Below are 25588 nucleotides of genomic sequence, written 5' to 3'. Positions count from 1 at the left end.
TGAGGAGAGAACAGCAACGACTCAAACGTCATTGTAAGAAAAGTTCAGAGTAGTAAAATACATGTTTACACAGTAGAAGAGAGTACAAAAGAGATTTTCATTGGCACAAAAATCCTTGCAGCAGAATTCTAGTCTTCTCCATCCTGAGATGACCTTTAGTGATCAGTAGCCGTTTGTTTGTAAGAAAAGTCACAATTAGAAAATAGAGAGGCAGACTCTGGCTCCTCTCTTCTTTGTGTTGAGCTGTATGTTGGTCACAGCAATAGACTAACTCGTCCAATCGCAATTGGCGAGTGACAGCACTCACTCTGGCGGGGGGGAATCGAGGGTGTCGGTCTCACACAAACTCTCACAGCAGTTGGGGAAACTAGCCTCAGTGTTGCACGGGGGGGGGGGGAGCAAAATGGTCCACCTGAAAACATTCCAGTTGATCCAGGTCTAATAACAAAATGAAGACACACAATATCCTGCTAAATTATTGTACGTCTCAAAATGGAAGACATGGAAGAGTCTGAGCGTGGTTCAAATCCATAACAGTGAATCCAGCAAAAACATCCTGAAGCGGTGCTTTCAGCAGGACAGTGCTTGTCTCCATCATTCATTCTCTGGACTCCATGTTCCACCCATACGCAGTTTTTTTTGTCATAGTCTGGTGTCACTTGCAGTGTTGAAGCTACAAGAAGCTACAAGATCAGTCAGGTGAGTTAACGCAGGAAGAGCACACGGGGGAATGTACATCATTATTAGGAAGCCTTACAAACACAACGATGGTAGAAAAACCTGCTTGGCTGTGAGGAGCGTTGATTTGACTGACAAACAAAATAAGAAAGCACTGTATGATAAACTCAAGATAAAAGCCCAGTCTAGTCTTTTCCTTTGAAAACAGTCTCTGAGCTGACATGTTGGAGAGCGTGACGGTGACTTTGGAAAGAGGCAGGAGGTGAATGTAGCTGATTGGTTTGACGTCCCGCTGACACTCCTGGATGTCAGAGTTAGTGATTGTACCCAGAATGCAGTTGGCTCTCTACCCCGTTACACTGCACATGCACACTCCAACGCGTACTTGTCCATGCACCCTGAAGTCGATGCACATGCTCAGTTTGGCACATGCATGGCGCATGCACATATCCACAGGTTACAGGTTCTCTCCTGGCTGGTACTGAGGCTCTGTGGAGGTGAAGTAATCCTCCAGGAAGCCCTGCAGATACTCAAATGTGGGCCTCTCCTCGGGCTCTTTCCTCCAACAGGTCAGCATCAGGTCATGCAGGGATTCAGGGCACTCTGCTGGGCACGGCATCCTGTAGCCACGCTCCACCTGGTCCAACACCTCCCGGTTCACCATACCTAGGAGAGCAAGGACATGCTGTTAGGTCAAGACGTCATGACCGGTCGTACGCAACCATATGATTAGAATTGTGTTCCTGAGTCTAGGTAATAATAGCACCATGCACACACACCAAAATACACATGTTCATCTCTCAGACTGGGAAATATCTTTAATGAAAGGATCCTTGCCTGGATAGGGCACTCTGCCTTTAGTGGCCAGTTCAGTCAGCAGGACCCCAAATGACCAGACGTCAGATTTGATGGTGAAGCGGCCGTACAGAGCAGCCTCAGGAGCTGTCCACTTGATGGGAAACTTGGCTCCTGCCAGGGGACAGGTTTACCAGCAAGTTAAAATTAGATGATTGTTGCACAGACTGGAACAAAAACACGTCACATCAGCTGCATGAATCATACAGTTTCCTTGAGTCTACCACCTTATAATTAGAGGTGCTACATCCGTGGTTCCCAGCTTGGGTGCTGGGACCCAAATCTGGGGGAGTCATTGAATGATTAAAGGGATGAGATAGAAAAGATGTATTTACCTCTATGACACAGAATATTTTCCCTTTTTTCACAATTTAAAACTAAAACAATTCTTCAAATCAGACAGACATACAGGTTAACACAGCTTTTCAAGGTAACCTAAACTGAAAATTCTCTTGAACCCTTTGTTATCACATCTACAATTGCAACTATAGCTGCAATTCTGAAAAAATAAAGTATAGAATTCCTTTAAACACAAAGCAATCACTGTGTTTGTCACTTTTTTTATTTCACCAGATGTTCATATAAATTTTGACGAGAATTATTTGATGCTTGCAAGGGTTTACATGAGCGATTGTGCAGCTCAATCTACAGATCAAAATAATGCACTTGCAAAGGGGTACATTTGGATTCAAGCATCTTCCAAGCTTTGTGCATGAACCCTGGACATTGGTGGAACTGCTCATAACTCACATACACACACATCACACCATAACCAGTGATGTGGGTGTGTGCCTGTGCTACATTGAGAAACATTGTAAAAAAACCCAAAAAACAAATGCTAAAAGCTACAACACCGCCCTGTGGTCTTACCTTGCCTGGCAGTATACTCATTATCCTCAATGAGGCGGGCAAGACCAAAGTCAGCCACTTTGCAAACCAGGTTATCTCCCACCAGGATGTTAGCAGCTCTGAGGTCTCTGTGCACATAGTTCATCCTCTCCACATACGCCATCCCTGAAGCGATCTGAGAACGAGACAAAGCTTTGTGACCATCTTGTACTGTAGGGGAGACACCCAAGGTACAATTTTGAATGTAAGTGAGTGAATGAGTGGAATGGCTGAAGCCGACCTGTGAGGCCATGTCCACCAGCTGGGGGAGGCGAAGCATTTTACCCATGTCACCTTTCAGGAAATCCAGTAAGCTACCTGTTCGCAGGAACACATACTGCAGGTTAGTACAACACTGTTTTAGCTGCATTTAATACAGTTACACTTAACTAATTAGAGCTTAATGTAATATTTATTCTAACATTTGTTTGAGAACAATGAGGAACATTATACCTCCTGAGTTCTACTGTAAAAATGTTTATATGTGAAAGTGCGATACGTCCATGCTGACCTTGTCCCATGTACTCTGTAACGATGTAGATCGGTTCCTCAGACACCACAGCATAGAGCTGGACCAGTTTTTCATGTCTCAGTTTCTTCATGACCTGAGCTTCCTGGAGGAAGGCCTCAGGGGACATGGTGCCGGGCTTCAGAGTCTTTATTGCCACACGTGTTGTACCATTCCATGTTCCTGATTAAAAGATTAAAAAAAAGAGCAATGAGGGTCACAAGTGTTGATTGTTATGATACAATTAATGATCAGCTTCCAGCATGGAGTCATGTGAAACATTGACAGAGTAGTGCCTATTACAGTGATTTCCAACCATTACTTCTGACAATTCCACATTGATGCAATTAAGAGTGCATGAAATTCACTAAGAAGTGAGCAAAGAAGTTGGAAAAGTCAGCTGAACATGCTGGCTAAACAGTTGAAACAGCTAGAAATAAAAGATTAATTGTCAGAGGAGTTGAAAGTAAAATGGATATGTGGTTAAATTAGAAAGTAATGACTAAGTGGTTGAAATAGCTGAGAGCAAATGGTTGACATGGTTGGTTAAAAGCAATAGACACACAATTAGCTGAAGGTTATGGATAAATGGTTAAAATTGATAGCTAAATGATGCATAGTAGAAACAGTTAACCAAAAATAATGACTAAACTGTTGAAATAGCTAAAAGCAATGGATAAATGGAAAATAAACACCTAGCTTCTGCTACTCCGCTGACAAAAACAGATCAATTGTATGAAAAAAAATATCCACTTTTACATAATTATAGTTAATATTAGTTATTTCTGTGAGGTGAACATTTGGAGCCCGACAGGCGGTGCTGATGAAGGGCTGAGGAGCTAAAGGCCTATTTTCATTGATGCTGATTCACTTTAATCATTTGGTGTACTGACCAGAACCATGAATCATCATTTCCATAATGGGCGGGCGAATGTCAGCTATGAGCTACAGCAATAACAAAGGCAGTAAAGAGAAAAGAAAAAAAGTTCCAATGTACTTTTGGGTAGAGACTTTAAAGAGTGTGAAAGAGTAGAACTTCTTCATGCACTTTGGTCTTTGCACAGTTTGCCAGTATTTTACTTTAAGAGGAGCTTTGACTTCTTTTGTTCACTGACAAACAAGAGTGTGTTCATCATAAAGACAAGGCAGCCAGCTGAAGCTCTTTCTGTTCTCATCGTTTTGGGGGATTTTGGGGTTTGTTGGAGAGAAAGATCAAAGCACAGCTCACCCATCCACACCTCCCCGAAGCAGCCCTGCCCAAGCTTGAGGTCAAGACGGAGGGATTCTCTCGGGATCTCCCAGGCATCCTTGGATAAGCCCTGAGTCTGCGGCTTCAGTACGGGACAAATGTCTGTTAGACTGTGACACAGCCCATCGGCATGCTCTGGGGGACACAAGAGAAACAGGAAATGTGGTTACTTACTTAAAATACGTTCGTGGAGTAGAAACAGAGTGTGTGTCCGACTTGTGAGAAAAGATATCTCACACTAATAGAGGCAAAAAACAGAAGCATCGCATTCGTAGTGAACTCACTGCGATAGTGATTAACAAGCTGCTGCAGGTTGCTGAACTGTGTGCGTGATGTGATGTAGAAGCCTCCGCTGTCCAGCTTCCTGATCTTGTAGTGCTTCACATTCAGCCCTTTGGTGTTGTCATAGTCCAATACAGACAGACAGTAGGCACCTGTAAGGAAAAAGAGCAAAGAAGTTTACTACAACATCTAATAATCTGGACTAAAATAGTTTGATTTTAATCAGAACATCACAGAAATAAAAGAGCAAATTAAATGGGGTGATAAAACTGTTCACATTGATTGAAAATTTGAATTTTTTGCTGACAATTTGCTCATCACGCCACCAGAGGGCAACATCAGCCTGGTGAAAGAGCGAGGCAGCCCAAGGCGACGCTTTCTCCTTCTGGATGTTTGATCTGGGTGATCTGGCCTGTGGTAGCATGGTCCTCAGCCTCAGCTCCACGCTGACCTAATTCTGTCGGGCTCACCCACCCACTACCTCTCACTGCTCCTGCTCACTCATCTGCTAGCTTTCCCTCCATCCCTCTTTTCATTCTGTGCAGTGTACATATCCAATAATAGGTCACAGCGGTAATCCTGTAATATACACGTGTAGACAAATCACAGCCGTACACAGCCAGCTGAACCCGTGGGGACGGTGCTGCTGCAGCAGCAGCAGAAGCAGCTGACTATCAGGACTATCTCCAGGCCGAGGCCCACAGGCGGCACATCCAACCTTTTCCCTATCTGCCAGATTCGTCTCTCTTCTGTACCCAGACTGCCACACGACTGGGGCTCACAGTGAACAGCAGGGTGTCGTGTCTTACTGCCAGACAGAATTTGCTTTCTTCTTCTTGATTTAAGATTCGTAGAATTCAAAGTCAGCCTCATGTTGCCATCTGAATATAAAGTCCGTTAAAAAAAGAGCATGAAGAAGTGCAAAAATAAAGTAGCGGCAAGTATATATTTTTTTGCTAATTCCAAGGACAAAATGCTCTCTGGGCAGGACTGTTGATCAATTTCATTGACTGTAAAGGTGAGATCTCTCAGGACCTGAAAGAGCAGACCTAATTATTCAAACTTACTTTCCTATTCTCTGTTTTAAAGGAAAAAAATCCACTCTCCATTGGCAGTTAAAGAACCACCCTGGGCTGTTGTTGGACGCCAAAGGTCCAAACACTCCTGGGAGCCCCTTTATTTAGAATAGTTTGCTGTTTAATGGGACTGGGTATCATTTGAAATTCTTTGCTACCTGAGTTTTAGCACAAAGTCAGAACGGTACTTTTGAAAATCAGAATCAGAAAAGATTTTGTTTGGGAAGAATGAACACGTTTTTGATACTTGATGTTAAGAATACATTTTGGTTGAGGCTTGAGACGTTTTGAGGTTTGATACCAGCGCTGCAGTCTAGAGAGTAAAGTCAGTGACGAGTTTTGCCTCATTGTATGAGGCTCTGAACACTTACCTTTGGTAGTTTCACTCTCTCGCACCAGGAAAGTCCCTCTCCTGTTCTCTAAACTTAACAGCAGCCTCTCAGAGTCGCGGCGAGTGATTTTGCCAAAGTACCACCTGATGAGGTTGTAAGAAAAAAAGAAAAAAAAAAAAACATGGGACAGATGAGAGCAGGTTGGTGAGGGGAAGCAGAGGTATATGGGTGGAAGAAGAGGAATGACAAAGCGCGGGTGAGTCGTTGCTCATGGTCTCAGAAAGTTCAGCGAGTACAGTGTCTTTGCATTTCAGATGCAGAACATACTCATGCCTACGGTGCAGCAGCTGCTTACCTGGACTCTAGAGTCAGTCTGAGATGACTGGAGGGGCAGGAGGCAAAAGTGAGAAATAGAGTTGTTACAGAAGGTTAGTTTGCAAGGCTTGATAATAGAAGCAATGTGGTTAGAAGATCAGCAGAGCAGAAAAAAGGAAATATGCTACAGTCATTTAAAAGGAACACTTCCACATTTTGAGAAATGTGGTTATTTGCTTTCTTGGTGAAATGTAGAAAGAATAAGAAGACTGTTCTTGTTAAATATGATGCCAGCAGTCACTTAGCTTAGTTTAGCACAAAGACCTGAAACAGAATAAAAGCAAGCCTGGCTCTGTCCAAAAAAAAAAAAAAAAGCCGGTGGATTTTGAGGGGTTATGTGTGGGACTATTTCTTGGTGCGGTGATTTCCAGGAGTCCTGTCATCATTGTGCGGGTGCCAGGCAACCAGCTGAGTCTCCAGGAAGTTATTGTGGCAGGAAATAGTCCCACACACAACCAACCACATAGTGTAAATTTTACACTTCGGTTATGACTCTCTTTTTTTAATGGATTAAAGAAACAAAATATAGCGTGCTAATTAGTGAGTTGGCTGCTGGCTGTAGCTTCATATTCACAGACAGTGGTATCAATCTTCTTACTAACCAACTCTCAGCAGGAAAGCAAATGAGCACTGAACCAGTCCTACTACTTAAAATTCACATTGAGATAAAAAGCCAGAAGAAATTCTTAAGAATACAACATTTGAGTGTTAATTCTTTCATGCGCTTTATGTTAAACAGATACAAGAGACAGATCAAGAAAAAAAAAAAGGTTTACTCTTCTGCCTGGATGGAGTCGGATGGAGCCACATAATTGCTGGGGATGTAACCGCTCTCTCCAGTGGTCAGGGAGCGCGCCAGCCACCAGTCCCCTTCTCTGCACAGATGAAACGATAACACACACGGGGCTCATCGCACATCCAAAACACAAATAAAACAGTCTTTCTGAGCTCAAGGGCCGTTGTTTATCAAGTGTCTCAGGGTAATGCTGATCATTCCACATTTTCTACAGCCGATCAAAAGCTTCTTTACTTCCCACAGTAATTGAGGCCCTTCGCACCCGGAGAAGCTTGATAAATGCGAGCCCAGGTATCTCTACTGTTAAAAATAATGTTTGGAAGTCTTATAATTATGAGCAAACATGCATTTATGTGGGTGTGACAACAAGGAGGAATGGTGCTTGTATGCTACACTTTATCGGGGAGTGTGTGCCGCTGTAGCTTTGCAGCACTAGATCCTCGCAGGGTGATTAAAATTCTAGTTTGTTTATGGTGGTAGCCTCCACTGAATCGGAGCCTGAATTGATCACAGTGCTGCAAGGCTTCGCACCAAATTCCCCCGACTATCGTACCGAGGGGTTCATGGGGCAAGGGAAGACATGGTTATGCGGTTTGTCTCTCTCTAGTGAGGTGGTATTACAGTGCAGAAGTGCTTGAGGTGATGCAGACACACGGGCGGACAAACAGCACATTCAAATACGATTCCAGAGAAGCTTCACAAACCTGCAGTTCACCTTCCTCCTATAAAAATGTGATGGTTTGTGATGGAGAAATGGAAAAGAGAGATGAAAGGGAAGTGGTGGAAGAGAAAGGGGTTAAAGAAATACAAAGAGCACGTTATGAGCAGTGGAAGAACAGCAGAGTACACAGAACAAACTCACAATACCACCGATGTAGTGCATGTGCTCAAGTTATGAATCTAAAATATTTACACCATTACATAACTTAAGATGGGGGAGGCACAATAATGAACCAAAAGGAGTTTAAAGGGAAAACCATGCACTTTATCATCACAACTAAAGCCCATCAGGTCACTGTGCACGGCTATATTATTCAACTGGACCAATCAGAAAGCCAAGACGCGTATGACTAACATCTAATCTAGCTGTGATATCACGCTAACAAAACTTAAAGATGGTTAATGGATTCTGGGTGTACTTGACCCAATAATGATCCAGGTCTTTGGCTTAAGGGGCCAGATGCAGTGATAATCCACTATTGTCCTCGGCCCCTGCCTTCTAGGTCAGCAGTTTGTAAGTGGGCATGCAGCACTGGGGGTGCAGCACTACAGTATACGGTTCGCTGCACCTCTATTGATTTATAGAGCAAGCCCCTGTTTTGAAAACAAGCATGATGACCCCTAAACAGGTTAGATTTGGACAGATTTCACACCGCGTCTGCTGGACTGAGCAGCACTCAGCCTTTTGTGAATGAAGCAAAAACTGTGCAGTAAAAAAAAATCATGCTCTGCTGAGGGAAGCCCGTTCCTATGGTTACAGGAGGTTTCAGAGAGACGGCAAGTGACATGCATTTTGGGATGCAAAGCAGCCAGTCAGACAACTGAGCAAGATTCGGTCTCTGACTATGTGCAGCAGTTATCCGTCATCACACAGTCATCACACAGTGTATGTGTATAAAGTGTTTGTCTGGAGGTGACGGAGGAGACACAGATTGATATAACAAGAAGGCATGTGATCGTTTTCTGTATTTTCCTTACGTGTTGTTGACTATCTGGAGACGTTCACCCTTCCTGAATGAAAGATCTGAGGCCGTTCTAGACTCATAGTCATACAACGCCACAAAGGTCGTCACGCCTCCTGTTAACAGAGCAAATGTTGATCATCAGCAACCACACTAAACATACAGAGCACACAGTCGAAACGACCCATGTAACAAACCACTGGATCTAAAAACCAAGCCTTTGTGCTGAGGTTCTCACCTGCTAGCGTGATTCTGTTAGGAGAGGTGACGCTATTATTGTCCACACCTCCAAACAGGGCCAGCTCTGCGTTATTGGTCATAGACTGATTACCACCGAGACCTCCGTCCACAGTGGGGCTACGATTGGGTGTTAGGGACTGCTGAGTGGAGTTGAGGTGGTGGCCGCCAGCCCCTCCCCCAGAGCTGAGGTTGCCGTCGAGGCTGCGGGTTCGCTGGCCTACATCCTTGGGCTTACTCTTGGATCCCCCCATGGTCAAAGCCTGTAGTGCATTCAAGGACAGAGAAAAAGTCTGTGAGATTGCAGGTAAAAAGGAGGTTTATTGAAATCGCATGTTATGGCACAATAAACGATGAATCAATTTGCATCAAATAGGCTTTTTCTTATGTCATTTTCTTAGAATACATTCTCTGGAAAAATTCCCCAGACTGCCACAAGACCAGATGCTGAAACCAGAGACAGAACGAGACCTCGGCTCTAAACCCACAGAGACACAGTGTCATGTAGACCATGAACCAAAGCTTCCCTACGGACAGTGGAGCAGCTGCCACTCCTCAGGTTTTAACTCGGACATGGGATCCACTTCACTCCACTTCCACCAGCAGAACACATTCACATGTCGCACATGCCTGCATGCACATGTGTCAGACACAGATGCACAGAGACATGCTGCAGCATTTTATGGAGTCACAGGGCTTCGTTTGCCTTTATTAAAACATAAACTTTGTGAACAAAGTGGATGTAACTTGCAGGTATGAGACAATGCAGAAGTGCCTTAAATCTGCATTCAGGGGGGCGACTCCACTGGCTCAAAAACAAAACAAAACAAAAGTTGATTAAAGGGACGTCTATGAGAAAATGAACCTACTTCTCACTTGATTTATTACACTTTCTTAATGGGTTTATGGTCTCAGTCGCTAGTTTCAAGTCTTCTTCAATACAGCATGATGTTCATTCAGTAAATTATATAATCCCTTTTAGAGAAAAATAGACGATAAGCGATAAAGCAGGGTATGCTTTAGGGTGGGGCTACCTTGTGACTAACCAATCAGAGGCGGGTCATGGCTAAACCTAACCAATCAGAGCTGGAAATGAACGACACTTCTGGCTCCAAAACCAAGATACCAGAGCCTAAAAGCAAGACTCCATGCTTCAAAGCGGCAGTCCACAAACTAATGGGTGGCATCACAGTGGCTATGTCCATCCTTACATCCAGACTGTGATTCAAGCTGATCATTTATAGATGAGTTGGTTTGATTATTTATTAATGCTGCCCATCAAACCCTTTTCACATCCATGTCAGTTTGGTCATTAAGGGGGAACTAAAATGTACAAGGCTCTTCATCTTTGTATTTGTACTGAATTAATTAACTGATCAGAGGATCAGAGGAACCAACGTTTTGGACATACTGAATATCTGACAGTGCTAGATGAGTTAGTGGTAGTGTTGAATAACTAACATTGACATCTCAAAAGCCACAGCATGGAGGTGACCTCTCAAATGTGAGGATTTTCTGTTTTATGCAACTGTAAATTGAATATCTTTGGGTTCCAGACTAATGGTTGGACAATACAGGCAACAGTAGACATCAAATTCTGACGATCTTTTTCATGACATTTTTACATTTTATAGGCAAATTGTCGATTAAAGGACCATGAATTGATTTCTTTGGCCATTTAGGGGCAGCTGAGCAACATGTTAACACATCATCACCTTATAAAGTTGCTGTGTTGAATGTGTTAGTGAACGTTATTTACGTGCTCTGCATTCCAAGTCCAAAAGTCACTCTCCTTTTAGCTCTATTTTGGTCTCCACTACTGTCTCAGCCCGTGCTCTCGGGCTGCTTTATAAAATAATCTCAAAATTCCAAAGTATGGGCTAGTTTTATTTAATTATGCACACATACAATATGAGATTAATTTGATGCTGATATATCATGTGAAGGAAGAATATAACATTTCTTTTGCTGTAACTCATACCTGATGGACAAAATTTAGTCCATCTAACTGTCAAGATACAGTATTTTAGCACTACATTTTCCAGTATAATGTTATTATGGTAAATTTGAGAATTCATCAACAGTCAAGTAAAGATTGTTTGAAAACCAGGGAAGTCTGGTTACATAAATCAGAGACCAAAAAAAAAAAGAAATCACCTTTGCTTGAAATTACAATTAGGAGTTTTTTTTCCTATAGGTTTAATCTTGGTGATAAGGCAAAGACTACATTAATATACGGGTTATGGTTTTGTTAGCATATCCAAAAAGTGTAAGAAACAAGCAAGAAACGAGAAAGCACATCAAGCACACAACACTGTGTCCCACAGCTGGGGAGGTAGCCATTGAGTTTATTTGAGCTTGTTTGATGTAAACAGCTGCCTGCTGTGATTGGAAACAAGGCTGATGGGAGGTGTAAGAGTAAAGTCTCAAAATACTTGCTGAAAGATGCTAAAATGCTCTGTAGTTAGGGGAAATGAAGAGTCAGGCGATAATTCTCTGTGGTTACCCATCCATTGCTAAAATAGAATTATTGATTAGTCCAGCTTTAATGGTAAAAATCAAACAAATTGATAATAAATCATTAATTATAGCTAAATTTATTAGCTGAACATAGCTTTTATGTTTTCACATTGCTGATTGTTTAACAGCATCAGTGAAGTGGTTCCAGATCAGATCAAATCAGTAATGTGATCAATGTGAACATCAGTTAGTCTTCAAATTACATTACTGAGCATTAGTGAAACTGAGTTTTCACTAATTTGGGATATTCTACTAAGACTGAATGTGAACAGACCAAAAGGTAAAGAGGGCAATTATGGATTGTTTTCTCTTCTGTGTCTCTTCATTTCTGAAGCTTCACCGCCCACTCAGGCTCATGAAGTAGCTCTAATAGCAGCTTAGCGCGGGGAAATCATTAAACTAAGCCATGGATAATTTAGGGACTCAAGCCGGTGCTATCATGGATAGATATAGCCACAGGGGGTCTGCTAGGAAATGCTAATCTAAACACTAAAAACACTAAGGGGAGGTTTGGGAGCCCTCCTGTTAAGCAGAGTCCACATGGGTAGTGCCAGGTTAGTCAGCGCTCTGCTGACACCCCCAGCTTAACCGTGGCTGTTCAGGAGGCCGTGCATCTGTTGGATCGAACACTGAATTCAGCCAATGCATGAGCCCCTTGTCATCCACAAGCAAAGAGTCAAATCCTAAACAGGGGAGAAGCTAATACACAGGCTAGTGGGCATGCTCGCAGCTAGAGTGGCATGTGGACATATGGTGGAAAATGTGTGGCACAAAGAAGAGCACGGTTTGCAAAAGCATGCATGGGGAACTAGTGAAGCAGTCGCTGGTTTTTTGTCAGTCATTTTGAATGCTTCTTCAATGCCTCCCTCCCCCTCCCAACGAAATGTGTTTTAAGACAGTTTAGGAGATTTCTACGGATGTACAGTACGGGCAACTGCACCAGTGAGCTCATCCGGAGAAGCAGTGATGGAGCTCAGACAGAAATGCTAAAAAACAGACAGAAAGCGGCAGCAGAGAAACGAAAAGGAGGAGGAAGGGGAGGGGATTAGAACACAGGGACAGGGGGTTCATTTTTGGTTGGCATCATGAATAGGAGGAGGAGGGGGGGGTTGCGCGCTGAGGGGTCAATGGGGCCGGAAAGTCAATATCTCCCTCTAGGGCAATGTCTGCATAAAGGGGGTCGCATCCCAGCAAACGTTAACAGCGTGTGCGCAGGTTAACGTGCGCAGACACACGAGAGCAGACACAGATATGACGGGCGGCTCAGGGAGCTGCTCTTTGTGTGATCTGTGTTCTCCCCGAGCAGACTGGTGTCATGGTTAACAAGCCATTGGAGGCAGAGCACAGCAGAGGCGCCACCTCTCTCGTCTCCAGTCGCCGGCTGTGTATAGAGCCTTCCTCCATTCCACACAGGACGCTTTCACCTTAAAGAGATGATATACATTATGTGGACGGACCATTGCAAAATAATGCAATGACGTCTGCCGGCGTGCTGAATACGCTTGTGGTGTAGCAGCTGTGCGTGTTCATGTAAAAAGACCCATTTTAGCCACTCACAAATTTCAAGGTTGAATAGGATTTGATTCCTTTGGCTAATACTGTCGTAATACTCTGACCAAGACTGTGAAGCCAGACAAACACATGGAAAAGTCCCGGGAAAAAAAGGGAGGCCCGAAAGAAGTAAACACGACGCAGAACATTAAGAGTCTCTGGCCTTTCTTCACACTCAGTTTCACACAAAGCCATCTTTTGTCGGCTCGCAGCTGGCGGCATAAACAAGACACAGAAGTGGCCTGTGGCTTGCGGGCGGCCAGATCCTAGCGTGTTTTAGCTCCACCAGCCAGCAGGAAATATGGAAATGAGGGAAGTCACAAAGTCAAACAACGTCATGTTTAGCAGGAATCGTGTCTGCCTGCGTGTGTGTCATCAGTCGCTAATGATAACGAGATTCTGTCCTAATAGGGCTGAGGTACTGTAACAAGCATCTACTGTACTGTCTGAGAGGCAGATCTGCATGAAACCCCCCCTGGCAAGACAGGGGGTGTGGCTGGGCTGGTGGGGGATTTGCTTAATTATGCATAAGATCTAACAATGAATTCCAAATCCTTCAAGTCTCCTGGGCTTTCGGTAAATCGGAATAGTCTTTTAATATTACCGCTGGGGTTTTTTTTTTTTCTTCCCTTTACAGGATGCTGCATAACCCTGTTTTGGTTGCTTTTTCAGTTCATATGAAAAGAAAACAATTACAGTCTCTCTCACTGAAACAATAGAAAGAACGTGGTGCCGTTCATCCATTAACAAGCTTTACCGGTGGAGTCTTTGTCAGGGCAGGATCACCACACTGGTCCATTTCCCCAAACAGCACAGGCTTTGTAAAGAACTCTACTGTGCTTTAGCTCATTTAAAAAATAAATCTTTTCATCTTTTGAAAAGGATCGAATAGTCATGAACATCAAAACTGAACAAGCTCGCTTCAGATGTTGTGTGTGGAGGCTCAATGAGAGATTTCCCACCACGAAGCCGAAGCAAACTCAAAGTAAAACTGAAGGAGACGGTGAGACTCTGCTATGTGAGGAGGCAAGTCATGACTTGTAGGATGCGATGACAGCTACAGTAGACCCCTCTCTTGTACCTCACAGTGCTTGTTGCTGTTGGCCTCTGGACTCAAACATGGATCAGGTATGTTCTGACAATCCGCCCCCACTAAAACACCAGAGTCCTTAATGCCTCAGGCCACAGGTTAAAGGTCACAATTAAGCCTGTGCTGTAACGCTATAATTACAACAATGAAGCTGTTGTATTAACACTTTTTTTCCACTCGTTGGAACAACAAGCGCTCTTGCTTAATGACAGCTATTTAATTTCTCCCTGTTAACCTATGATCTAAGTCTAAAGCCTGTGAGGCCACCATATGATGAAATACCTACAATAAAATGAACAATTTCTTTATTATCAACTATTTGTGCAGGTTTATTTTTACTTTTATGCATTAATGGTCATATCATTTGAGAACAAACGGTGATGGCAGCGATTACATTCCATGCTCAGACATTGGCAGTGATGATGACCCGAGCCTGACCTCTTGAAAAGTAGAAGTAAATTCAGGATGAAACAAGATCATATGATCCTGAATGGGGACATGCCCTGCACGACACATGAAGCATGAGAGAGACAAATTCAAAATTCAAGATTCAAAGCGTTTATCATCATGTGTACAGTGCAGAAACGGGCTTCCCTGTACAATGAAAATCTTACTTTGCCATCCACACTGAATGCCAAAGAGTTTAAAAGAGTAAAAGGAGAGGATAAATATAAAATATAAACTACTATTGCTACATAAATATATTTACAAAATCTGCAATTTTATTAACATTAGAGGTAGTTGGGTGTTGTTGACTCCTATCGGCTGTTAAGGAGCGTGATGGCGGAGGGAAAGAAGGAGTTTCTGAGTCTGGACGTCCTGCACTTCAGACTCCTGTACCTCCGGCCTGAGGGGAGGAGAATGAACAGTTTGTGTTGGGGGTGGGTGGGGTCCTTGATGATGGAGGCAGCCCTCCGGTGGACTCTGCGTCTGTAGATGCTCTGCAGAGAGGGCAGGGGGGTCCTGGTGATCTTGGACGCGGTCTTCACCACTCTCTGCAGGCGTTGGTGGTCCACGATGGTGGCGCTGCCGTACCACACAGTGATGCAGCCGGTCAAGATAGACTCAACAACGCAACATTTAGTCTCCACAGGCCTCCTCTGCAAGTCCTCTTAAGAGAGTTGAACAACAGGTGCCAGACTGCAGGGAGATATCATCCTGTTTTCACTGCATTTGCATAATCAGACTTCAAACGTTTAATATGGTGGTTGTGTGTGTGTGGGTGTGTGTGTGTGTGTGTGTGTGCGTGCGTGCATTTGTGCTTTGTGTGCTGGAGAACTCGAACAGGGTGTACTCAGGCAAAATCGGAATAGTGGAAACAAACTGAACAGCTATAACCTCATTTGAATGGGGTTTTCCATTTGACAGCGGTAGAGTAGAAATAAAGAACTGCTGCGTGCTGATGAGTCTGCTGATGAATCGCAGGCTTCTTGGTTTTGTCTCATTGGAGTGAATGGGGAACACCAGATGTCGTTCAGGGAACAGGAAATATGTATGTGTCTGCAGGGACTCACTGTGCGAGTGAGTGCATGTGATCCTGATGTCAGCCTGGTGGATGTCATCCATCTCAATGCTTTTTTTATGTAATTACTACGTGGGGGTAAAGAGGGGAGGCTTTGGCTCCTGCGTCACCAGCCACCAATCGTAGCATAATCCAGCCCTGCTTGTTCTGTCCAGATTAACAACATCTATTCCCTAATCTTATTCGCCAAACGCTGTGATGACATTCCATCTGGGGTCTGCGAACAAAACGGGCGCAGCAATGACAGGACAGGACGGACTGGTCAAACCACTTCTGCTACTGCTGCTCCTGCTGCTGCTCCAAGCACTTGTCTTATCCTGTCTCAACAAATCCATCTGCTGTGGGGAAACGGCAAAGAATCTGAGAGCACCTAGCACAGCAGCACCATTTATGTTCCACACAGGTGAGCTGGATAGTTCAGAACAAACATTGGTTACATTGGTCATGTGTCATTTTGTTTCTCTTCTCCAATAAACCTGACAAAAAAGGAAATGGCTGCTGAGATGTATTAGCACAGCACCCCACACAGGTTTCAGCGACTGACTGGTCCCCACTTCCCATTTACATATGCATTGGGTCAATAGGTCATAAAGCTCCCAGCATTTCACCTCTGTTTTACTGTTGTAAGCACACACGGAATCAGACTTTGAAGCCGTTCTGAGCCAGTGAGCTCCTCCATGTTTGGAAGTCTGAAGGTAAACACACGCCCCCGATGGCAGCACTTCGCTGAGTCCTGGATAAAGTGTGTGTACCGATCCCCCCCCACCCCGCCCCCCGTGCTCCTGTCGCGGACAGACACAGGGATGGGGAGGTGGTGGAGTCAATATTTACCGCTCCACGCACACACACACAGCCCGGCCGTTGCCATGGAGGCGATTCCAAGCATTCCACAAACCAACAAACTGCACAGATGTACGATAGTTGCACACAGACTTTCTGGGCCAAAAACACCCAGAGAACACTGCATGCCTATCTGATGAAGAAAAAGACAAGACTAGCGGATGCCCCGTCTCTCTAAATTATGTGGGATGTCTGTCACTTCCTGAAAGCGACTGGGAAAGAAACAAGAGGGGGGTGGAGGGGTGGGGGTGGGGGGGGCACAGAGAGAGAGAGAGAGAGAGAAAGTGACAGAGAGAGAGAGAGAGAGAGGTGAGGTCTCCTGAAGACATTCTTTCCATTGTGATGTTTTCGGTCATACCACAGGCAGATTCCCATAAAAAACATCATGTTTACCCATTTTCCCAACCTCTCAGGAGCCTGCAGAGCTTTGGCTACTATAATAGGATCAGAGGCTGTGAGCCCTTATCCCTTTCACTGTGTGTGTGTGTGTGTGTGTGTGTGTGTGTGTGTGTGTGTGTGTGTGTGTGTGTGCATGCATGTCTCACTAGGCGTATTTCTGCTAAAAAAGCGACCTACAGTGTGTTCAGATCACCTTTTGTTTGCCAAAAGCCACAGCAAATAGGACCTTAAAATCATATGACATCCCTGAGCTCGTGGAGCTGGGCAGCTGGCCACTCTATCGTAAAGCCCGTGCTTACACAAAAAAATTTTGTCCACTTCCAAACAACAAACACTGCTGGCACCAACTGTAGGTTCATGGATTTTCTGTTATCCCCTGTTCCTAATCTGAGTATGACATACATCAAATTATTTTGGGATTGAGGCTCAGTGAAAAAATATCTGGGCCATTTTGGATGAGGTGATGTCTTGGCTTTTGCGAAAGGAAGCAGTGAAGGCAGAGACTTGCTGAAACTCTTAAAGGAATGCTTCGGCATTTGGGCAAATATGGTAATTTGCTTTCTAGCTGCGAGGTTAGATGAGAAGTTTGATATCTCTTTCATGTCTGTATGCTAAATATGAAGCTAGAGGCGTCAGACAGTTAGCTTAGCATAAAGACTGGAAACAGGGGGAATCCAGCCTGGATCTGTCTGAGGGCAACAAAATATGCCTCCCAGCACCTTTAAAACGTACCTCATTTATTTAACCCATTTAAAAAAGCGGGTGGAAAAACAACTTGTGGTTTCACACAGGGTTATATGCGGGACTATTTACTGGCCAGAAGCAGTGATTGGTCACTGACAGATATGAGAGTACTATTGATTTGCTCATCAAACTCTCAACACGAGAGCGAAGACGCATTTCCTAAAAAATACTGATCAATTCATTTAGCACAACGGGAAGAGACGTGGACATTTTCCCTCTAATCTGAATTCATCTCCTGCATCTTCCATCTTCTCCTTCAGCTCATCTGGAAACCAGCGCCAGCTACTCTTTCCCCTACATTATGTCAGAGCCCACATGGCAACCCAACACTTCCCAGTTTCACAGGCAGCACTTAAAAATGGAGAAGAAGCCACATCACTGTGGGACATGCAAAATTTCCCCTGAAAATCCAGAGCTCAGACCAGTCCAGTCACATGACACATATCTGACTTGACACTCGGCTCTGAGTACCTGGGAGTGCGTGAGTTTACACACACACACACACAGTTTCTTGTGTGTGTGTCCTCATCCCACAATCATATTTGATGCAACAGAATCACAGTGCACCAGTTGGTTGTGTCCTGCTTTGAAACCCTCTTGTCACTCCGTTACCTTTGAATGTTTCCCTCCTGGTACACACACACACACACACACACACACACACAGAGTACCTACTTAGTTAAATCAGGTGACTTCTTTCTGTCTGACTGAGACCTTTGACTCACCTTCCAAAACTGGGTGTGACGGGCATTGGTTAAACGAGGCAGACAGAAGACATCACTGCAAATTCTTCTGCTCAGCTCATCAGATTGGTTACAAAACGGCAAATAAATTCCAGCACATTAACCAATAGTTAGCGTTGCACAACAACACATTTTACAGCTTCATGTATAAAGAGGATAATGCCAAACGGAACATTAACCAATTGTGGGCTTCAGTGAACGCATGTTAAAACACATGCCCCGTCTCTCAGCTGTTCCCCTTGTCACTGAATACAGACTTGATCCAGCAGCAGCTATGTCTCCTGAAAAACTGAGATCTGAGGAATGCGTGGCATGCACAGTACAGTGACTGCCATGAAGGACCTGCGGGTGTTCACTGTGTTGTGTCGACAGCGTGAGAAGCTTCGTATTGTTCCCCGGTGGCGCAATAAATGCCAAGAATAGACAGAATATTTTACTACTGTATTGGTGAAATCTGCCCTGCTGCTTCTGACAAACATCCAGGTTGTGTTGCCTGTGGCTTCACTCTGACATCAGCCTCACATCCCTCTCTCTCTCTCTCTCTCTCTCTCTCTCTCTGCACCCCTGCTCTGCTGCTCTCATCTAAATATGGTCATTATGTGAACTGAGACTGATGAGCTGCGGTCATGTGTTCAAACATGAAGCAGAGAAGAGAGAGAGAGAGGGAGCGAGAAGAAAAAGATAATCCTCAAGGGCTTTGGTTTTCTTTATCCAACCCCCCCCCCCTTTCCCAAGTCTTACTCCCTCACACTCGGTCTACCCCCGCCCCCCCCGCCCACCAACCCTCACTGCACTCTCTTCCCCATAATTTCTCCAATCCTTTCAGGAGATTTACAGAGAGAAATGGTGGAAATAAAGGATTTCAATTTCTCAGATGTGTCAGCCATGTGTCACGTGGGGGAGGAAAAAAACATCCTTTTTCTGCTTCCCAAACATTAGTGAACTGGTAGTCGACTCAAAGCGGTGGGGAAACACGCAGAGACAGCAGGGGATGGAAGGGTACACAAAAGGAACGGTAACTCTTCAGCTGGTGAGGCTACATGACAAAGACACTGGGGACGCAGCATCAAAATGCACTTCAGATCCACTGCAATATCACACAGCAAGGGCTTGTTTTAATGCTTCAGAGTAGCGCGGCTGTATGTTGCCTACAGTGAACTTGAGCTCTGCGATAGCAAACCCTTAAATTCACCCCCTCTCATCACATTTCAAAGACGCAGCATTTGATCTGCTCAAGTCTGTAGAGACTCCCAAGTGCCTCATGCTTCAGTAACTAAGGGCTTTCACCGTTTAACTTCTCATCTGCACAGCCAGGCAGTGAGAGAAATCCCTGCAGCCCAGAAATCTAAGGCCTAACCCAGGGGAAGTATACACTGTATGTATAATACCTAAAAGCAGGGCTGCTAATCAAATAAAGCAGAAAACGCTGGATCACACTATGTATATATATATATATAGCAAACACAACCATGTAAACATGTTGAAATATGAGGAACGTGAGCCAGGTGTGCATGTGCGATCGTGTGCATTGTGGCATTCCCAGGTTTGCTGCAACGGTGCGACTGAGCCCAGTCATGGTTGAGGAATGTGGAGTGGAGGAGCAGGCGAGTTTCAACTCCTCTCCTGCTCGCACAGCCCAAAGCAGGAATGTACAGGGAGCAGGTACAGACAACGTCCGCCTCGGATGTTCAGGTGCCCGGGCTGCCCCGAGCCACGCATACATGCCACTCACCCAGCCCAGCACGTCCCCTTCACCGAGAGCAGCAGCGAGCGGCCACGTTGTTAGAACGAGACTGTAAGTCAAGGTCGTGACACACACTGTGGGTGTTCATCCTGCGCACGAATAAGCTCTGCACGGGATTGTGCTTGTTGTCAACACAAAATTAAATTCATGATGAGGGTGTCACATGCTGTCATGTCCTCTGATCATCAGCTTTGTCTCCGAGAACTATTACCATTATTATTATTTAAAAATAATAAAGAGTTCGGACAAAATCCTACAAAACACTGTAAGAGCAAAGGGACAGCACAGCCTGTGTTTTTATGTGCAGATGCTGAAATATACATAACATCAACATTTCTATAGCTGCTTTGGCTGAATTCAAACTAAAAACAAAACACAAAGATCCCAGTGCCGGGGCCCTGCTTCCTTGGAGATAGACAAATAAGAGCAGCCGAGACAATCAGAAACACCCACCAGGGTTTGCCATTAAAATTTTAAAATGTGCCCGTGTCACGCTTCATCATCAAAACATAACTGCTCCCAGCCATGACATTTCCATAACAGATTGGAGGACGAGACCCCCAGCACGGGAGCGATTTCCTCCATCTCTTTAAACCACCCCTTTGTTCAGAAGGCACTGATTTCAATATTCAAATGCAGCTCAGTGGGGCGGTGAAGCAGTGAACGCCGACTGCGAGGCAGATCAGTAGAGAGCGGGGAGTCGGCGGTGTGGTCGGAGCTTTCTACCAGATAGAGAACGGTGGTCTCACTCAACTGGCCCTGCTGAGGAGGAGGAAGAGGTTCTGTATTTCATCCAGACTCACATCAGGACAGACAGGGGTGACAGCAGAGGTCAGGGCCCAGCGGAAACAGATCCTGATCTCCCTACGAGCTCCGTCAGTGGCTGCCACACAGTCACAACACTGCCAGGTAACTGGTAAAGGTTTGCTGGCCTGAGATTAACACAAGTAGCAACACAGCCCCGCATAACAGAGACCCAATACAAAAACTGGAATAATATTACAGCTATTCATTTGTGTGGACAATGAAAATGTTGCACTAATGGTCAACAATGATCAGCTAAAACTAAAGCACGTGGAAAGCGAGAATATTCTAAAACAGGAATGAATTTGTCAGAAGAGGCTATGAGCACTTGGCAAACTAATCACTGAGTCACTGGTATTGTTTAGCAACCTCCCACAGATCTATTACGGTCATTCTGTCATATCAGACAGTAAAAACATCACTTATTGCACCTTTGATATTACTGCGTGGCCTTGAATCCCAACTAATGGTATACATCAAACATTATTTTCTCTGTTAACCGTTTGTTTTATAACACATCCCCCAAAATGTCTTATCATTTAGGTCTTTTCAAAAGTGTAAACTCAAAGATATTGAGTTAATTATCCCACAAGACGGCAGAAAGGAGCACGTCCTCACAGCTGAGAGGCTGTTACTAGGTAATGTTTGGTAAGTCAAACAAATACTGGTTCCAGATCTGATCAAGTTGTCTGTGCAGTGACACGACTACAGTAAATACAGTAACCAGGCAAATTTCTGTTCATTCTGATTCTGCTTTTCAATGAAACATGTGACCCAGTAAGAGGATCTGAAATCATATTGTGCACTCACATCCCTTAGTGCTTATTTTGATTATGAGATTTCACACAAATAATTTCCTGTTATCTGGTTTTGGTCAGATTATAAGCTCTGCCCAGGTCAGAGGTTGAGTCTGACAGGGTCAGTCATCCTGCATGTACACGATCCGCATTAAAATCCCCCTGTCAACATATACTGCAGCATTTCTGAGGAGATGGAGAGCCTTGCGTTTCAATGGGGTGGGGGAGCAGCATGTGCTCTTCCCAGCATCTCATCATCCTGACCAGGCCCGCACAGCTGCGCCCACACAAAGCCGCACACAGAGGCATCTCTCTAAATGCCGAAGACGTTTTTCCTGTCACAAGAAACGTGCACGGAGCGATGGGAATGAGGGTGTGAGAGCGATCGCTTTTCCACAGAGGCAACAGTGGGTGGATTGAGTGGAGATGCGTGGCCTGTGTCACCCTGGCCCGTTCCCAGAGTGGAGAGACAGGAAGTGGCCAGGGATCCTGGGAGGATACAAGCCCTCCTCTGTTTGTCTGTATCAAACCACTATCAGATACTTCATTCAAATGGCCAGCAAGCACAGGCCGCACCGACAGAGAGCTTGGAGGGATATGTCCGAGCGCTCCACTTCTGCATCGTTATTATTCAGCTGCTTTTGCCGTGACAAGCGGACTGGCTTTGTGGCTTCGTGTTTGAGCGGCGTACACATCTACTTCTCTGCTGTGGTCACCAATTGAGGCAGTGATACAAAGCTGCGGGGAGCTACAGAGTAGACTGTTAGGCTGACGGCTGGAAAAGTGTACGCTGGAAAGAAGACAGCGATGACTGATGCAGAAGTTAGACGGAACCTAAGCAGACACAGACAGATAAGAGCTGACAGGACGGGAGGGATGTGAGATGGGGAGAACAGGTGGCACCGGCATTCCCATACTCAACAGTATGCTCTTGAAAGTAGCCGGGCACTAATTAGCACCAAATCTGGGCCAGAGCAACAGACGTTTAGTATCTGCCACATAAAAAATTCAAAGGCCTTTGTCAGTGGGAAGCCAACACAAATCTGATGCCCCCCTTTTATATATACACAACTGCTCTGTCCTTCTCTCCGAAGCATCTCACATCTCATTGGCAAGAGCGGATGATGCTGGCATTGGACAAGTGTTTTGTTTGTTAAGTACTCCAACGCCAAAAGGCGAACGCAGTGTTGTTTAATGGAAGAAGAGGCACATTACTACTACAACTATAACTGCTACTACTACTAGAGCTCCGATTCATTTTGCCCTCCTTTTTTTCTGTTCCTCTGGCCAACAAGCTAGTTTCTCTATATAGTATCAAACAGTTACAATATGTCCTCACTGCTCAATGCCAATTAATCCTCATCTGACCTAAAGGAAAGTAGGCCACTCACTAGATCAAATGATGAACTCAGCAAACCTCCAGCTACAGCGCAGTCCGTTCAATGCAACTGTTCAGTTTGTTTCAGTCCAGTTCAGCGCCGACGTACACATCACTATCAAAAAGCTTGGCTGGGATGCTTGAGAAGCAGTCTCTCTATAGACCACCCCTAGACGGTCCCCTTACATCTTCCTGAATAGTTGCACAAAGGCAATTCTGAAAGTGGAAGCGACTTGTCTTGAAGCCGTTGATTTTCCAGGGCTGGATAGTCGCGGAAACAAGCAGCTCATTGATGCCGCGCCCGGTGTATCACCCTGACAGACAGACCACTCCACTATAAGGAGGAACAAAGGGGCCAGTCCACTGCCACGTTGCCAATTAGCAGGAATTTCGGCCTCAAGATCCACTTTCCACCAGTCTCATTGGAGCTGACATAAACATCTACGGCTTTCACTGGAGGGCATTCATGGGATTCCAAGGAGCATTAGGTCCCCTCTGTGGAGCCTGAAATCTGGCAGCAAGGAGGCACAATGGACCATCTCGTACCACTTTGAGAAACACTTCTCACTCACTGCTTGGCTGCACTGCCGGGGACAGAATGCATGCTACTAACGTGGGGGAAACTGGCAACATTTTTGCCTTGGTGAAAACATCTATCGTGAGCCGTCTCTCATCTCTTTTGTGACCCTGTCAGATGTGTGAATTAAGCAGGATGCGTGAGAACAACAAACAGCAAGCATAAATGGACATCGTGTGTGTGCCCCGGGGTGTTTATGTGCAACAGGGCTTCTTCCCCAGCTTCGGTTTGCATGTCATGACAAAAAAAATGAAGAATATTGAATCCATGGGATAGGCTATAATATGTTTTTGCCTGCCTGTCGCCAAACATCCTAATTCCTCCAGAAAAAAACACACACAAAAAAAAACCAAACACAAGTCAAATCTGTGGAGGATTACTCTGATGCACTAGTGATAATCAAATGTAATAACAATTTTATTTTCATTCAAAAAAGAAAAAAAGTTGATGCCTTTCAGTGATATGTTTAAGATTTCAGGAGGGATTACTGGAAAAACAACTGCAGGTTTATACACAATAATAATGTTTCAGGCAGATCGAAAAGCTGCAACAGACTGCAATAGTGGTACAGCAGGTTCAAGTGTGTGTGTGTGTGTGTGTGAGCTACAAAGTTATATCTCAACTGTCGTGAGCTCAGATATGTCAAACAGTGACGTGTCGCACAAACTGACAGACTGATCTTTAGGTGTCTGCGGGTGAATCCGGTCTAGACAGGTTTCAGATAGGTGACAGCAGACTGTGGTGGCAGATCAGTGTGGTGATCCTGGATCAGCAGTCTGGGAGGCAGAGTCAGGACTGATGTGTACAGTGTATACAGGCCAATGAATGGTCCCAGTGTTAACACAGAAACAATATGGACGGACATGGACCGTATGTGTTCAAGGACATGACGTACCTCAATAAATTACAGACTATACAATTACTTTGAGTTCTACGCATACCTCGCCTTCTCCATTATTAGTTACCACCACATTAGAGTCAATATTTGGGCCTTTGAGTCATATTGAGTGGGAGAGACTAATCCTTAGCATATGACAGCCATGTCTTTAAAGTGTGTGGGATCCTGGGGAGGGAAAATCTGCTGCATTTTGAGCGAACTTCAGCAAAAATAAATGATTTAAAGGGAAAAATATATATATTTATATACATATATACAGCCTTCATCTGCTCTGATCCTCTCACTCACACATAAAACTGCAGGAGTCGCCTGCAGCAGGTTCCCATAAAAACTCTCACTGCAGAGCAACCACAGCTGCCAGGTTTCGGTTTGTCCCGTGAGGGCTTCCTCCCAGGGAGCCATTCCTTTTAAAAGTTGAGGATGTGCTCAGTGAAAAGTGCCATGTGATTAAGCTCTATATGTTCCCAAAAGCACTGCAGAGCAGGCACAGTGGAGTACACTATGTGGCCTAAATCAAAGGCTGCAGCGTGGATTTTACAAAAGCTCTGATGAGTCACTCTGACTCTCAGACTGATTTAGAGTTGCAACCAGCGATTTTGATGAATTACTAAGTGAGGAAATCACAGTGTGACCTCCATCTAGTGAGCATTATTGACAACAGCAATTATATCAGCAAATGTATGACATATGGAGCCAGAGATGAGTGATCATTTGGGTCACAGGGATGTAAGATTAAGGTCTACAGGGAGGGTAAAGCAAACTTTATGTTCATCTACATCCATCTGTAAAAAAACACAGGAGTTTGCTGCACTGTTGGGGTCTCATTCCTTTTTAATGAACCCCTGTCTGCCCGCCTGTCATTTCTGGAGTGACTCGCGCTGAAATAACAAGTTCAGACACTCACCCTGACGCACAGGCTACCACTGATTTGGCGTCGTCGCTCCTCTGCCGATCAGACCGACGGATTTGGCATCAAACCATTAATGAACTGATCAGAGAGACGGAGAGCTCGCAGATCCTACA

At 44.7% G+C, this 25588-nt stretch overlaps 1 protein-coding gene across 1 annotated transcript; it reads right to left on the bottom strand.

Annotated features, from left to right (window-relative positions):
* Positions 1-1135: 1135 nt before the first annotated feature.
* src (v-src avian sarcoma (Schmidt-Ruppin A-2) viral oncogene homolog) lies at positions 1136-25588 on the bottom strand. Its single transcript, XM_070839064.1, has 12 exons — positions 25470-25588; positions 8960-9221; positions 8738-8837; positions 7020-7118; positions 5908-6011; positions 4463-4612; positions 4158-4313; positions 2933-3112; positions 2663-2739; positions 2404-2557; positions 1516-1647; positions 1136-1344 (listed from the first exon to the last, which is right to left on the bottom strand). The coding sequence occupies exons 2-12, from the start codon at positions 9210-9212 to the stop codon at positions 1136-1138; spliced, it is 1614 nt and encodes a 537-aa protein (XP_070695165.1). The 5' UTR covers positions 9213-9221; positions 25470-25588.

Source organism: Pempheris klunzingeri, chromosome 11, assembly GCF_042242105.1.
Source record: "Pempheris klunzingeri isolate RE-2024b chromosome 11, fPemKlu1.hap1, whole genome shotgun sequence".
Taxonomy (NCBI): domain Eukaryota; kingdom Metazoa; phylum Chordata; class Actinopteri; order Acropomatiformes; family Pempheridae; genus Pempheris; species Pempheris klunzingeri.
This window is presented reverse-complemented; position numbering and strand designations above follow the sequence as displayed.

Bases quoted from the DNA above. Each gene is read 5' to 3' on its own strand.
- src (XM_070839064.1), bottom strand. From the start codon at position 9,212: ATGGGGGGATCCAAGAGTAAGCCCAAGGATGTAGGCCAGCGAACCCGC. The intron at 8,838-8,959 runs GTGAGAACCTCA...CTCTGTTAACAG, and splicing joins TAACAGAATCACGCTAGCAG to GAGGCGTGACGACCTTTGTG. The intron at 4,314-4,462 runs GTGAGTTCACTA...TGTGTCCCCCAG, and splicing joins GCTTGTTAATCACTATCGCA to AGCATGCCGATGGGCTGTGT.